General features: G+C 40.6%; 1 protein-coding gene across 9 annotated transcripts in view; it reads left to right on the forward strand.

The window, feature by feature from the left end:
• Positions 1-14,694, forward strand: part of MCF2L (MCF.2 cell line derived transforming sequence like) — a 154,321-nt gene that overhangs the window by 22,968 nt on the left and 116,659 nt on the right. The window contains exon 1 of one of the 9 annotated variants that reach the window (XM_071570410.1): positions 4,608-4,728. The exons of 6 other annotated variants lie outside the window; for them this stretch is intronic. In XM_071570410.1, the coding sequence (XP_071426511.1) occupies positions 4,677-4,728 (52 nt within the window). In that variant the 5' untranslated portion in view covers positions 4,608-4,676. Of the gene's footprint in view, positions 1-4,607; positions 4,729-9,634; positions 10,028-14,694 lie in introns of those variants that run through there. 2 more of the 9 variants (XM_071570326.1, XM_071570645.1) reach the window with 2 other exon arrangements.

Here is a 14,694-nt window from a genome sequence, read left to right on the forward strand (position 1 = left end):
AAGAGAAGAACTCTGAGAGCAAAACTTTGCAGAAACCAACTTGAAGCAGCTCAGAAACAACAAGAGTATAAACCTGAAATTTTGCGGAAATATCACTTCTACTTTGATTAGATCTTATAAAACAGAACATGACTCATTGGACAACAGATACAGTGCAAGAACAGCATGATTAAAAAGCAGGTGTTGAAAATACCAATGTCAGAGATATTTTGATGCAGCACTTAGTGTATCTTGGAGATTAGTTACCAATAACTGTGCAGCTCAGCTGACAGCACTGGACAGAGTTAGAAACAAACATGTCTCATGAATTGGAGCAGGAAATGGTGTACTGCACTCTGAGGATGAGTCTCTCTGTGAGCCTGTCCCTCTGTGTTAATCCTTGTGGATTTATGGAGCCAATTCTTGATCATGGTCTTGATGGGGTTTTTTGAAGTATCTAGACATTAAGTTTGTCACTGGCAAGAGAATCCTTGTTATGGATTGGAAATAACTGTAAGAATGAAAGTGGGGAAAATAAGAGAAAGTAACAGCAGTTTTAATCAGAAGAACAAGGAGCTGTACACGTTGGCTTACATTTTTCTTTCCAAAGAAGTCAGGTCTGTCGTCCTTCAAGAAAGGTTACAGCATTACTTCCATAAACCTATTACAGCAAAAATACAATCTTTCTGTTTCAAGAAAGCATGAAATGATGTTTTGGATGTGGCGTACAAGGTAAAGAAATCTAGGTGATGTTTTCCTTTCTGACAACTTTACCATTATGAAGCAGAGAACTATAAACTGAACGTCATTTTCCCTCATCTACTGAGGTATTGTGCAGGCGATCTCCCAGGAAAGATCCATTTAATTTGGCTAGTTTAAGAAGTACCGTATTCTGTGAAGAATATTAAATGGGGGGAGGGGGAAAAGGGATCTGAAAATGTTCACTATTTCATTTTCTAATTAAAAAGAAAAACAAATTGTGAATTAGACATAGTGATTTTTGCTTGTAAAGAAATGAAAAAGTTGTAATTGTCTGCAAAACCTTTTTTTCAGGGGGATTTTTTTCTCCCTACCTGCATTCTCCTGCCACTTTTGATGATATCTGCTGTATTAAGCATCCATCAATACAAATAAGAAAATAATGCTACTTTACTAACTGAGGATAGTTTGCAGTAAAATAGATGGGGCAGTAGGCCTGGTAAGAAAACATATAGAGATGTTTTCGAGCTCTGTTGTGAAAGATGCAAAGGTGTGATTGAAGGACTAGTGATGAGTGTGAGTGTTCTGCAGCAAGGCTGAGATCTTGTTTGGGGTTTGGCCTCTTCAGCTGCGGGAGAAATACCCTTGTGGTTGTTGGAAATTATTTTCCTATTTCTAGATGGTTTTTGAGACCTAAGTTTTCCTGTTTGGCATCAAAAGAAAGCCAAGTCCTTCAGTGGTGCTTGAGGTGCAGTCTGGGCAGGAGGCCAGCACCCGGGGCAGAACAGCAGAGAGTCTTGGGGCAGCACATCTGCCAGCAGTGGACAGACAGCTCAGCCAGACCCGTCACAAACTGAACCTTCCCACGTCCTCAGTGCATTCCCTGTGTATTGAATGACTTCCTTTTCTGAAAAGGGAGAAGCTTCCTGTCACCCTAAAGCTCCACTGAGTGCTACTTTTAAAAAGATGTACAAGTGGAAAAGGGCAGTCAAATTTTAAGATACATTCTGTTCCATCCCTGGAGGCATTTCAAAGCTATGTAGATGTGGCACTTAGGGACACGGTTTAGTGTGGGCTTGGCAGTGCTGGGTTAATGGTTGGACTCAATGATCTAAAAGATCTTTTCCAGCCTAAATGGTTCTGTGATTTAAAAAAGCTTGAATTAAAGTTGACATCCTTCTACTGTGTCCTTTATCTGTGATAAAACTTGTCAGCCTGTTCCTCAGGGGTAAGTGCTTCAGTTTTATTCTGTGTAATCAAATTGAATGGTCCTGGAAATACCCTACTTTTTTATTCTGAATACTTTTTATATTGCTGATTGTATGTAAAATTAACATTACAAGTGGCTGTTAAATATCACTTTTTTTTTTACAGAGAAATTTTTGTTTCAGTGTTTTAAATCAGTCCTAACTCTTGAATTGTAGACCTGCTGAACTTTGCATGTACAGCTTTTGAAATAAGGTTTTTTGCAAAGTAGGGCATATAATAAAATTTAGACTTGTAACACTCCAAATCTGAACACACACAGAGGATTTGATTTAAAGTCTGATACTTTATAGGAGACCTCAAAGGTTTGAGCTTTAAAAAACATGTGGACAGACTTTTGGAGGGAAGAAATTAATTTTATCATCTTTCATCCTGCATTTTGTTTGCAAAGAAAGTCATCCTGACAACAGAAGACAAAAGATGTGTGTTTTCTGGATTCCTTTAACTTCTGCATTTACATGCATAATACTAAGCCTGTGGAAGAATATGACTCTGACATCTCTGCATCCATACTCTGCCATCTATTTAATTATCGTAGTACCTTTCAATATCTGATCTTCTAAAACCAGAGGTATTCATGATACTCACTTTAAAAAAAAATATTAAAAGTACTGTGGTTCCATTTCTTTAGGGATTGCAGTAGTTTCCCTTGTATAGCCTTTCCTTTAACTATACGTACATGTGGCAGTTAAATGCCACCCTGATGGCTGATCTGTCAGATCTCGGAAGCCAAGCAGGGTCAGCCCCGGTTAGTACTTGGATAGGAGACCTCCTGGCAATACTGGGGGGCTGTAGGTTCTAGTCCTGAGGATTTCACTGTCACTGTCCAAGCTCACTCGACCGTGGCAAATGGACCTTAGGACTTAAACAGTGGGACCAGTTCTGCACACGCTGTGCCTCACCTAAAAAATCCACTGTGCAGGCTGGAAGGGCACACCCACGTGGGGAGAGCCCTTCTCAAATCTTTGTTCGCGAAGCCCAGCCATGATAATGACATACATGTGGAAGTGCCCCAGTGAAGCGATGCTTCATTTCTTTCCATATTACTTCTGTTTGCAGCAACTTCATTCCCTGCTCACCTTTATGCTTCTGGCCCTCAGTCTTCCTGACTTCCTACTGGAAGTACTTCCTTCATCTGTAAAGATCTTTTAGTAAACTTAGAAAGGTAGAGGCTTACTTGGCACTGCGCTGGCAAAAGGCAACACTCATTCATTTATTGCCACGCCTGCTTTTAGAGGAGTGCAGCTGTAGGTACATCTGGATAGTTATCTCCTCAGACTGGAGCAGCCTCAGCTGAGCGGGGGCAGTTGGAGGTGTTAAACTAAATAAACTCTTTCAAGCCTGTTGGCTCTGCAATCATTACTTACTCACACATTGCCAAAAAAGGGCAATGAAGAAGAAAACTGAATGAAGCAGTTACTAAGAAACTTGGTGCTCTTTAGAAACACAGAAAACCCATAGAAGAGATTTAAATGACATTTCATTAAAGCAAGAGAATCTGGGGGAAAAAAACCCTGCCTGTTATGCTAGAAAGTATTGAAACCTGTCATCTGGTCAATCATTTAAAGTAAATTTAGGCTAAAGAGCCTAAAGACAAAACTTCACAGAAGTATGAGGAATGCTGCTCTAGGGTGAAACAGAGATACAGAATATGAAAGAGTTAGTGGCTACACTAAGTTTTAAGAACTAATCTTGATGGTTGTTTTGGTTTCGGGTTTTATGTTTGTTTGTTGGGTGGGGTTTTTTTAAGGCGAGGATAGATTGCAAGTAAGAGGGGAGAGAGCAAGCTATTTAGGGAAGCCTGAAAGTACTGCGAGCTGGACTGTAGTAAGACTGGGCTACATTGGAAAGAGGCCATCAAGTAGAGATGAGTATGTTGCATTTCATCCACCTTCCACTACTTCTCAGCCATGGACCTGAGCAATAATGGAAAGGAGGGGGAGGGTGAAGCTTTTCCCATACTTCTGAGTACTTGGTCTGGCTACCACCTTGGTCTGGTCCCTAGGTGGAACTAAGACACATCCCAGATGAGGGAGCATGAAGAGCAGGTGCTTGACTTTTTTTTCCCCCTGTACAGCACTTACTTTCTCAAATGAAAGTTTTATTGAGATTGAGGAGAATCTGAGGACTTGATGGAGATTTGGTATATTTATATATTAATATGGCATTATATTGATGGGATTCCTCTGTTAAATGCTCCTGCACATCTGAAAGCATCTTTAGTCTGTGTCCCAATGTGAACAAACCTTGCCTGTACTCTGCCTTTTTATAAGTATTTGAGTATCAAGTTTTTAAGAAGAAAAGACTATGATTCCCTCTGTCCCCTTCCTCCATGGATTTGCTAGGTTCTCTGTATTCCTTGAGATTGTGAATCTAGGAACAATTTTCTCCTTGTGAAAGAGTGAGGTGTTGCCAAACCCAGAATACTGCCATCTCTGCTTATGAATCCCAGTTTCAAATCCCAGATGCTTTACATAATAAAGCCTAACTGGGCTGATTACCAAGAGAACTCAGCCATTCAGAGAAATAAAAGGGAAAAATCCCTTTGCTTCATGAAGAAAGAACTGGTGCCAAGAGGAGGCTGAAATGTTAAAAATGCATTTTCTGTTTGGATCTTTCGTATCAACTGTCCTGTTTTCTTTCCCCTTTTCTTTAAGGCTGTGGATCAGTATTGCTCTTGTGCAGTGGGTGTATGTGGAAGTTTTTTGTAGGACCTGTGAGGACCTAGATTTATGAAAACCACATTCAATGGGTCTCTTCCCTCTCTGCAGGAGCCCAGCGTAGGTAAGTCTTTCTGTCTGTGTTTGCAGGGTCCTTAGAGAGCAGTGGTGATGTGGATGCCTGTAGCTTCACTGCTTACACAGTTTACAGAGTGGCACGTGATGTTGGGGCCATCCAGAAAAGAGCGTGCTGACTTGGCTGCCTGATGTTGGCCATGTGGTATCACTAGAAAGCAGTATGGGATGTTTGGCAGAGGATTCAGCTGCACAGTCATAAACATCCATATGCTCTGCCTGTTCCCTTTGCCACAAGCGATGTGGTAGGGCCCACGCAAAACAGCAGGGAAACCTGTATGTGTTTTCATTTCTTGTGTCCTACTTTGTATTCTGTAGCTTTTCTTCTACTGCAGATGCTCTTAGGGTCTTAGAGAAACTAAGTTCCTATGGGTTAAACTGGAAGCTCTCTTGTGGATTAATAATAGATTAAAAAACAAGAAGTGGGGAGTGGCTTTAGGTGGTCAGTTTTCTGTGGGTGGAGGGGGTGAAGCAAAGCAGGGATTTCTGCAGGGGTTCCAGCTATTCAACATAATCCAAAATGAGTTGGAAATGGACAGAAAGCTTGTAAAGATAAAATTTGCAAATATGTGAAAATATCTATTTAAAATAGTAAAATTCAATGCTGAATGCAAACAGTTGGAGGGTAAATTGGTGATGCTAAGTAACTGATCAGTAGAGAAGGTGAAATTAATTGTTTGAAGAGAGTGATACATATGAGAAAAGACAAGGCTATTCCATAAGCTGGGTGTTCCCCTCACTGAGAGACCTTGACTAACTGTTGGTAGTTCCCTGAAAACAGCAGCAGCTCTGTCGGCACTCAGTGTTGGTCCGAAAGGCAAACAGAGCACTACAAACTGCTGAGAGGGAAACTAAGAACAACAAAATCCTCCTGTCATTTTGTAATCTCTGCTGTGCTTACTTCTCGAGTACCATGTCCAGTTTTCTTGTCTCTGTTAGAGTAGGATTAGGGTACGTGGAGGAACGGTGAAGGCAATCAGAGGTACGGGATTGCTTTTGTACAAATAGCAACTAATTACTGTAGGAAGTTTTCTGTCTGGAAAACAGGCATTTGGAGGAGACATAATATCACCTACAGTGAAGGTCTGTATAGTCATGAATGGCCTGGGGAAGTGAATAGAGAGTGTTTATTTCCTGGGGTTTTTTTTCCACTCTACTTCACAAAAGGCAAACTGGGGCACACAGAAAACTTTCAGGAAGGTAGTTTAAACAAAAACAGTTTTTCACACAGTGCATAATTAGATTTTGGAACTCACTGATGACTGATGTAAGATCAAAGTAAAGGTAGCAGAGAAATCCTTAGGTATATTGTAGAAAGTGTCTTTTATTGAAGCAAAACTCACTTCGTGATTACTTGTTAATAATTTGGGGTTACTAGCTTGGCACCCTACATGAGTGGATAGTTGTGTGCTACTTCTGCAATATTTTCAAAATAGCTACTATTTCTTTAAAAATTAGTTAAAGCTATTTGGGTGAAGCTGTTTGAAAATTAGAGCTGTGTGATGTTGCTGTGCTTGAACAGGGTTTGCTGAAGACCACAGCCAAAACCAGAGCAAAGTAGAGTACTGAAGGATAAAAACAATGTTGTTGTGGCTTTCAGATCCAATAGAAGTTTAGAAAAAAGTCAATACAAATCAGGTCATATATTACATTCATGTAGCTGTGGAAGTTGATTGATTAAATTCTGCAATGCATTTGCTCCTTGCTTATCTTCGCAGTTTCACTGAAAGAAATGGGAGTACAGACCATTTGATAAAAATGTTTCTACTGCATTTTAAACATGTAAGGCTGAGCTGATGAAAGGCTGTGTGTTGAATTTTGTTATGAATTCCTCTGTTGCAGAAGGAGCTTGCCTGGGACTGGTGAAGATATTTTGCTAAAGGTGATCCACCAGCAAAAGTTAAAATTCAGAATTCCAAAAGCAGCCTGAATTTTTCATTAAAAAAATCATATTGTGTCTGAAAAATGACAACATCTCTTATTGTATTTGCCGGCTCTCAGTGCTAGAATTGGACAACCATCCTTTTACTATCAGATTTTAATTTGGCATGGGATCTGTGGGACTGAAATGGCATGTTTAACTCCTTATTATGATTGTCATGATTCCCTACAGGAGTGTGGGGGATCAAGTACAAACTTGAAGAAAGTGAAAATTGCAGTAGCCTGTCCCTGAGATATACTGATGTTGTGTTTTCAGGACTGTTTTGATTCCTTAGGTAGCTCATGGTTAGATACTAGTTTGATTTGTGTTGCTAGAGCTCAGTTGTTTCTTCTTGTTAAGACTTGATTTTAATTAGTGTAAGGTCTGTTTCTTTACTCTGACACAAGGTTGTTCATGAAAACATGGGTGATCCTATTTCAAATGAGCAGAGGTCATAATCCCACATTTGGTTAAGTATCTTGAAAATACTCTAGCTCTGTCTCATTCAGTACAGAAGCTATGGCAAAATTTCTTAGGAAGACAAGGGTGCCTGATTTTCATGAATGAACATGACTAAACAAGTACATGATTACAAATAACCCACTTTTAAGTAAACTAACTTTAAGTCCAGCTAACTAAGCCTTTTACTTTGATGCTTTGCTCATGCCTTGCATGTTTTGAATTCATTTGAAGGTGTAGAAAGTATATATAAAGTGGCAGTGTTGGTGTAACTTAGGTTTAACTAGCACTCATTTTGTACAAGTCTAAATTATTACGTGCATGTGATCCTGAAATTTGACTGGCTGATGTGATAAAATTCATCACTACATTTATGTCTTGCTTTTCAATTGTTACTTCACTGAGCAACTCCATGGAAAGATGGGCCTTATGATATATGGCCCAGCATATCTGGGCTGATATATGTATCTATCTATATCTCTATATTTCTCTATATATGACTGATCTGGCTTAGATGTGTGTGTGTATATAGATACACACACACACACACACACACACACACACACACATAGTTGGTTAAAACTTGGTTGTAATAATGCCAGGGTCTTGGGATCAATCCCCTATGTGGGCCATTGACTTCAGAGTTGAACTTGATGATCCTTATGGGTCCCTTCCAACTCAGAATAGTCTGTGATTCTGTGATACATACACACACACACACACATATGACTGATTAAGTCTGCTGATTCTCCAAGGAAAATGTGAAATTACTGTTGAATTGAGGCAGGACACACAAGGAAAGCTGGGACTGAACAGGCATCTTCTCTTGCAGTAGGTGCTTATGAATAAGTCTCCTGCACTTCTTCCTGCACCAGGAAATAGTGTAATCCTACAAGTGAACTGTGCTGTTCTGCATATGCTAAAACATCTTAGGCCTTTAACTTACTGCAGTCAGCAAATCCTATTGACTGTCTGACATCTGGAGTTCTTCCTGGGCTGTCTCTGGATGCGATGCTCTGTTGCACAGCCTTTGTTTCAAAACAAGCCTCAGCTATCCATATGCACCTGCAGACTCGCACACCTTTTCTTGTTCCTTTGCTCCTCCAGTTCCCCACTTGAGTGAAGAGAGCTTGGCCTGGTAGTTGTGGTCTTGCTGTACATCACTTGTTCCTATTTAAAAATGCAGGCTTAAATGGCAGCCAGATAAACAAAATACTTTTTGCATATGTTCCTGCAGATCCTGTTTTTCACCTGTAATACTTTACTATGGAAAAGCTTGACTGAAGACTTCATTTTGTCATTCCTACTAATATAGAACTGGAAACATACATGATACATGTAGACATGACATGTAGACCTGTCATACTCTGAGTAAAAATAATATAAAGGAATGTAGTAAATTCATTACCCCATTTAATTTTATTGGGAGAAGATTGATGGGTCCTTCTACAAACTTTATTTTTAGTTCATGCCCTCTCTAATACTGTTGTTGAGAGTTATTAACATGTCATCATAGTTTTCCATTTATTTTCCTGAGAAAAAGGCTGGTTTTTCCCTGCTGTATGTAATCTGTAGAAAAGAATGTTTAATAACACAGCAGTATTTTTAAGCATACAGAAAAAAAATCCCGTTTTCTTTTAGCCATGGATAACTCTTTGTTTATTTTAATAGCTAAAATATAAGAGGACGGAGGTAAAACCAATAGATTAGAATGGTGATTAGATGAGGGGGATGATTAGAAAAGTGGGAGAATTCAGCTGACCATTGCAAAAACATGCTAATAAGGAGATTTAGTAGGCATCAAGATAACCTTTGAAAAGTGCTAAAAGCCTCATAGTTTGAAACTTTTTAAAACAGTCTGTGTAGAGCAGTCAAATAGAGAAGCATTGTACTGCTTTCAGTCTCGTAGGATTTTTGTATCCCTAGAAGTTTTCCAGTGCTACTGTACCCTCTATAGCAAGTGGAAGTTTACTGGTTATGAGCCTTGCTTTTCGTGGCTGCCTTCTGCAGCAGTTCTGTTGTGTATACTCCATACACCTTGAAGGATCCATAGATCCTGATCCTTGAGTCTAAAACTTCTAAGGTGGTAGTACAGTTTCTGCGGAAATACGGGTTTCACAGAATTATAAGACTGCTGTGGCACATTTAAGCAGTCCAACTCCTCCAAATAGTCCAGAAGACAGCTGTGTTTAAAGCAAATTTGACAGTGTTTAAAGGAAATTTGAAGTCGTCAGCCTTCGAAAACGATCATTTCAAACCAGACGTGGAGGCATCATGCGGGCTGGTGAGAGTAGAATCGCGTTGGCATTTTCTTTTCAAGCTACACACCCTGGCAGCAAACACTAGCGAGAAGGTAGAGAGGAGCCTTAGCGTTCACGTAAGCGTGAGTGAGGATGGGGCTTTTTGCGAGCTCCGGCTGTTCCCCGTTCGATGCAGCGCAGCCCATCCCAGCGCTCGCCGCAGCCTGGGAGAGGCTGGGGATACGTCGTCGGCTCATCAACGCTTTGCATTAATTTCGGCGTTTGAGGACTCCACTGCGGGCAAACCCTCACGCAGCGCAGGGGAGAGAAGTTTTAAGCCGTCCTGCTGTCATTTACATTCACGTCTCTGGCTTCAAGCAGCGCCTGCCCCAGCCCGGCGCTGCCAGCAGGGAACGTGGGCTCTGCCGCCCTTTGTGCCGCCGGAATCCGTGCGGAGCAATTGAAATAAATGCACGGCCAAGAAGCACTGCTGTAGTGGTCGAGTTTGGGGCTTTTTTTCCCCCTGCCTCCCTTTATCCTTGGAGCAGGGGGGCATGTTTGCTGTGGATTCTTTTTGTTTTATCTGAGAATGAGATGCTGGCTGAAAATTGAAGAAATGGCCCTAGAAGAATTGATGCAAAGACTAAATGCGGTTTCCCAATGCGCTGGTAGGAGGAGCTGCTGGTCTTAACTAATATGTTGTGTGGATGCTGTTAGTGATTTTGTAGGATTTACAGAAAATCCCGGTTATCTGACTAGCATTCTTTATGCATGTTCGCAATTAATAGGAAAGAAAACGTTAAGAGCTTTTGTCACCAGGTTAAACTTTTATTGATATTAACACTAATTGAAATTTTTAGTGCTTGAATGTTCCTGAGACATGTTTTAGAAGACTGTCCTGAGTAGTTTTGGGTAGCTGTTAGCCCAGTCAAATACTCCAAATGGGTCTTGATTTCTTTTTTATCTGACTTGACTGTACCTGATTTGGGGAAATTACAGCTTTCTCTAGCAGAATGGATCTAACATGAAGCAGCGAAAAGGTCAGCTTACTGTAAGGCATTGCAAGCCAGTATTTTGGGTGGATCTGAACTGCACTTTCATGAGAATGGAGAGTTGCATTGATTAATCATGGTAAATGTTGTTTTACATCTGTATGGATTAAATATTGCAACAGATCTCCTAAAATGATTTTAGTACTGTAGAAACATTATTACAATTCCTGAGACATTTTCTTAATTTATTGAAAATATAAATGCTTGTGTGTTCAAAACTGGAACTAAGAAGCAGTGTACAATAAGGTGATCTGTAATTAGACCTGGGAGTGTTTTCCTGGTTATTGCTCATGCAGAGATGTAAATGTATTTCAGAATAAAAAGTTACCTGGAAAGACAAGAGATGTGGTTTTTGCATCCTTTGAAACTGTTTGGTTTGCCTTTTATTCTTAGTTGGTTGACAGATTATAGAAGTCTTGCATCTTTTTGTCATCTGAGGCAAAACAGTGATTTGAAAATACAGAATATTTAAAGTATTATTCATTGCAGTGTCAAAATTTGGAATTCATCTTCCCATTTTCCTTGTCCTCTTTCCTCAGGGTGACTTTTTAATCTTTTTCAATTTCTGTGTGTTGAAAGGAGTTAATTAGCAAGATGGCTGATGCTGTAGTCTGATGAACAGATAGATTAAATGACAAATATGGAATGAACAGATCAGCTGCATCTGTTTTCCTGGACAGGGAAAGTAGGTATTTTACCTTCTTAGTAGCATTTTGGTGGGGGGGAGGGAAGAGAAGCAAGATTTAATCTGACAAGAACAAGCATTAAATTACAAGTAAAGGTCATCATACATACTATTTTCTTCTTCCTTGTTTTTCCTACTGATTATCTCTCAATTTTTGAAACATGTCTGTATGAAATATCTGGCTATTTGTTTCATTGCCTGTTTTGATTTTCTGAATATTTAAGAAGAAAGCCAGTCTGATGTTTGCTAGGGCATACTGTCTTTTCCCATTTATTTTAATAATTTGTACATTACTTTTTCCACTCCCTTAAAATTGTTGCTCCAGTTTTCTGAGGCAACATATATTTTAAGAATGTATGGCAGACTTAGTTGGGAGTGCATGAGCCTTTTCATCCTGAATTGAAGCAGGAGCCTCCAGAATGGGAGCAGGCTGGCTGGTTTGCCTGTGATGTTGCCTGTCTCTCAGCTGTGCAGCTGCAGGTACACTGTGACCTTCATGTAAGCCAGCAGCTGCTCCAAATGCTGTTTTCACACTTGCCAGCAGGCTCTGGCCATGTACTGGTATTTATCTTGTTAAACTTGCGTATTTTTCCAAAGAAAAGCGTCTGTTACTTTACAACCAAGTTCATGTTCATGTGGTCTAGCTGGTCTCTCTCCTCCCCCTTCTCCCTCTTCCTCTCTGTAATCCCTGTGCAGGTATTCCCAGGCCAAAGGCAATGCTTTCCTACAGCTAATGATTGTATTTATAGGTCACTGTTTCAGGTTTCCTTCTCCCTTTTTTCCACCCCCCTTGTTGCTTTTGGGTTGCTTAGACTGTTTCTCTGTTGCAGTCTCGCCTTCTTGGGCTGTATGCTGTCCTTGGGTCAAATTATCTGCTGTCTGGCTTCACAGCTGTCTTTCTGTTGACTCAGAAACCTTTTGTAAGCAGAGATTTCCTTTACAGCCCAAGATCATGTGCAGACTTTTTCCAAGCCCATTTTTCATTACCTCCCTGCTGAAGAGTGATTGAAATGCAAAAAAAGTTCCCCTGGCTGCCCCATGGTGCACCGTGTCAGGCATCGAGGGATTTTCTCCTTTATAGGATTCTAGGTAAAAAAAAGAAAAGACAATTCCTCTTCCTTAGCTTGTGGGTGTTTTGGTTTGTTGGAGGTTTTTTGCTGAATGATACCACAGGCACACTGAGATTCATCCAAGGTAGTTTTAAGCTTCTAAGTCAGGAGAGTAATTCTCCTAAAATCCATGTGTGCTGAACAGAGAGAAGGGGGCACTTTGAGGAGGGAGGTCCTTCCACCTTCTGAGGCACAGTGGTTGTTCCCTTGACCGGGGCAGGGGGCCAGGAAGCCCAAAGTAGCTGAGCTCCTAAGCTGGCAATGCCTGATATTAGGTATAGTAAGTCTGGGTGTGTCTGTAATCTTCTGCTGTTCTACCATAACAGCCTTTCTGCTTCTGGCTGCTCTCCCACTAGCAACTCCCCTGTGTTGGTCTGGCACTCACACAGCCTTTCTGGGCTACTCATCCCTCACTGCCACACCAGCACTTCCCTTAGCAGTCCTGCTCCCTCTGCTCTGACTGAATTCTCATGTACTCACACTCTCAGCCCCTATGGTAGGTTACTGATCTCTCACTCCTTACTCTCTCATGAATGTGTGATCCCCTCACAATATCCTTTGAGTGCCTTCCTCTGCCACATTTCACAAATTGGACAGCTGTCTCTGGCGAAGCTTTGATTGATTATTTCTGGTCTTTCTCACCTTCACCTTACCCTCCAATGCGAGTTACATTATTTTTTGCTTCTGGACATATTTATCTATCAAGATCATAAAGATGCTCTCTAGTTTGACATTATCATCATCTTCATATTCATGCCTCCACTTCTGCTCCACAGTTTAAAATAACCTGGTACTCTGTCTGTTTCCAACAACTATAAATGGTGTTCCTATGGCATCTTCTTTTATTTTTTCCCAGATATGCTTCTCAGTTCTCACAGTCACATCCCTTCTACCAAATGGCCTCCTGGACTTGAATGACCAGATTAATTGCTTTTGCTGTTTTTATATAAATCCATAAAACAAGGAAGAAGTGATTTAGAGAAATTCTCTAAGTTTTGTGCCTTTTTTTTTATTTTCTGTTAGAATTGTGGTTTTATTTCAGAAAATCTGTGAAATTATTATTGATACTTAAAATTGATCCTGTTTTGTCCATGTTTTATTGTTTTGATAGATAATGGCATCATTTTCTATTCATTTGGCCATAGTTTTTACGTTTCTTCTTTTTCAGTTCTGTTGCTGTGTCATATTCAACCCTCTTCAACAAATTTGTGTTTATGGGCAGAACTTCCCCTCCCATGGAACAGTAGCTCAGAGGTTGAAGCACAAGAATATAAATAAGTCTGACCTGGGACCTCATGCATTGTCCATATTGCTGTTTGCTGTGGGATTTCTGCTTAGGACTCCATTTGCTCTGACTGAGACAAAAATAATGTTAAGGCACCAGCTCTTAATGTCAGTCACTAGTCTACATTTGCATCAGCACTTGGAAACCTTGCAGTGATGGTGTTGTCTAATCCATGCACACAGACAATACAGATCTGACATACTCAGCTTTAAGCCTGTGGAAGCCTCACTAATGGTTTCTTTCCACCTTGGAAAGGTGCCACAGTTACAGCTAGCATCTGTTTCCTCTCCTCAAACAAAATTTTAACACTCTGGAAAAAGAAGAAACATCTGCAAATCAAAGAAGGAAACCATGTATGTAGTTCCTCAGTAAATATGTGTGCAGTTGTTAGTATTTTAACTACAGGTAACATCCTGTAGCCATTTCAGCTTCAGTCAGTTTTCAGTAACTCCAGATTTTCTGTCTTACTCACAATTTGGGCCAAAACTTTACACATTTCATTTCCCTGGCTTTGTGTTCTTGACAGACAGGCTTTTGAAGTTTTGAAGGCTGGCTCACCAATCTTGACAAATCAGGCACAGATGTAGGAGGAATGAACTCACATACCCATCTCCAAGTACCCAGCATCACTGGGATGAGTGGGCTTACTGCAAGTAGAAATGGGAATACCCTCAGGGACAGTGAAGGGACATTATAAAGTTGTGTGCAGCTGGAAGGACTTGTTCTGTGTGTCCTGCCCATTCCTACACTCTTGTGAGCTTGCTTGCTCTGTTACCCTTGTAGCATCTGTCCCTGGTTCACATGATTTTCCAGTTTGGGCACCCAAAAAAGTTTTTTCTGCACATGGCAGGGAACTCTGTGTGTTCATGTTAATTTGGCAGGCAGGCCTGAGCTGAACAGCATGAATTTACTACTTGGCAACTTTCTGCATAGCTGGTAGAGTTGAGGAGATCCATGTGAGAGCTCTGAAATCTGCAGGTTGTTAGCACATCCACTACACCCAGATGGCATTTAATGGTAGTGGAGGATGCCTCTGCTTGATATTAACTTGCTGTCCCTTCTTTCCTGCATCCATGTTGAGCTTAACCATGAAAGATGCTTCTGAATTCCCAGCCCAGAGAGTATAAAGCAGATATGCTCTTCCTGACATGAGGTTTAAAACTTGAAAAATAAGAGTGGGAGCTGCTGTTGAGCAGACACAGTT

Source organism: Pithys albifrons, chromosome 1 (assembly GCF_047495875.1).
Source record: "Pithys albifrons albifrons isolate INPA30051 chromosome 1, PitAlb_v1, whole genome shotgun sequence".
Lineage (NCBI taxonomy): Eukaryota > Metazoa > Chordata > Aves > Passeriformes > Thamnophilidae > Pithys > Pithys albifrons.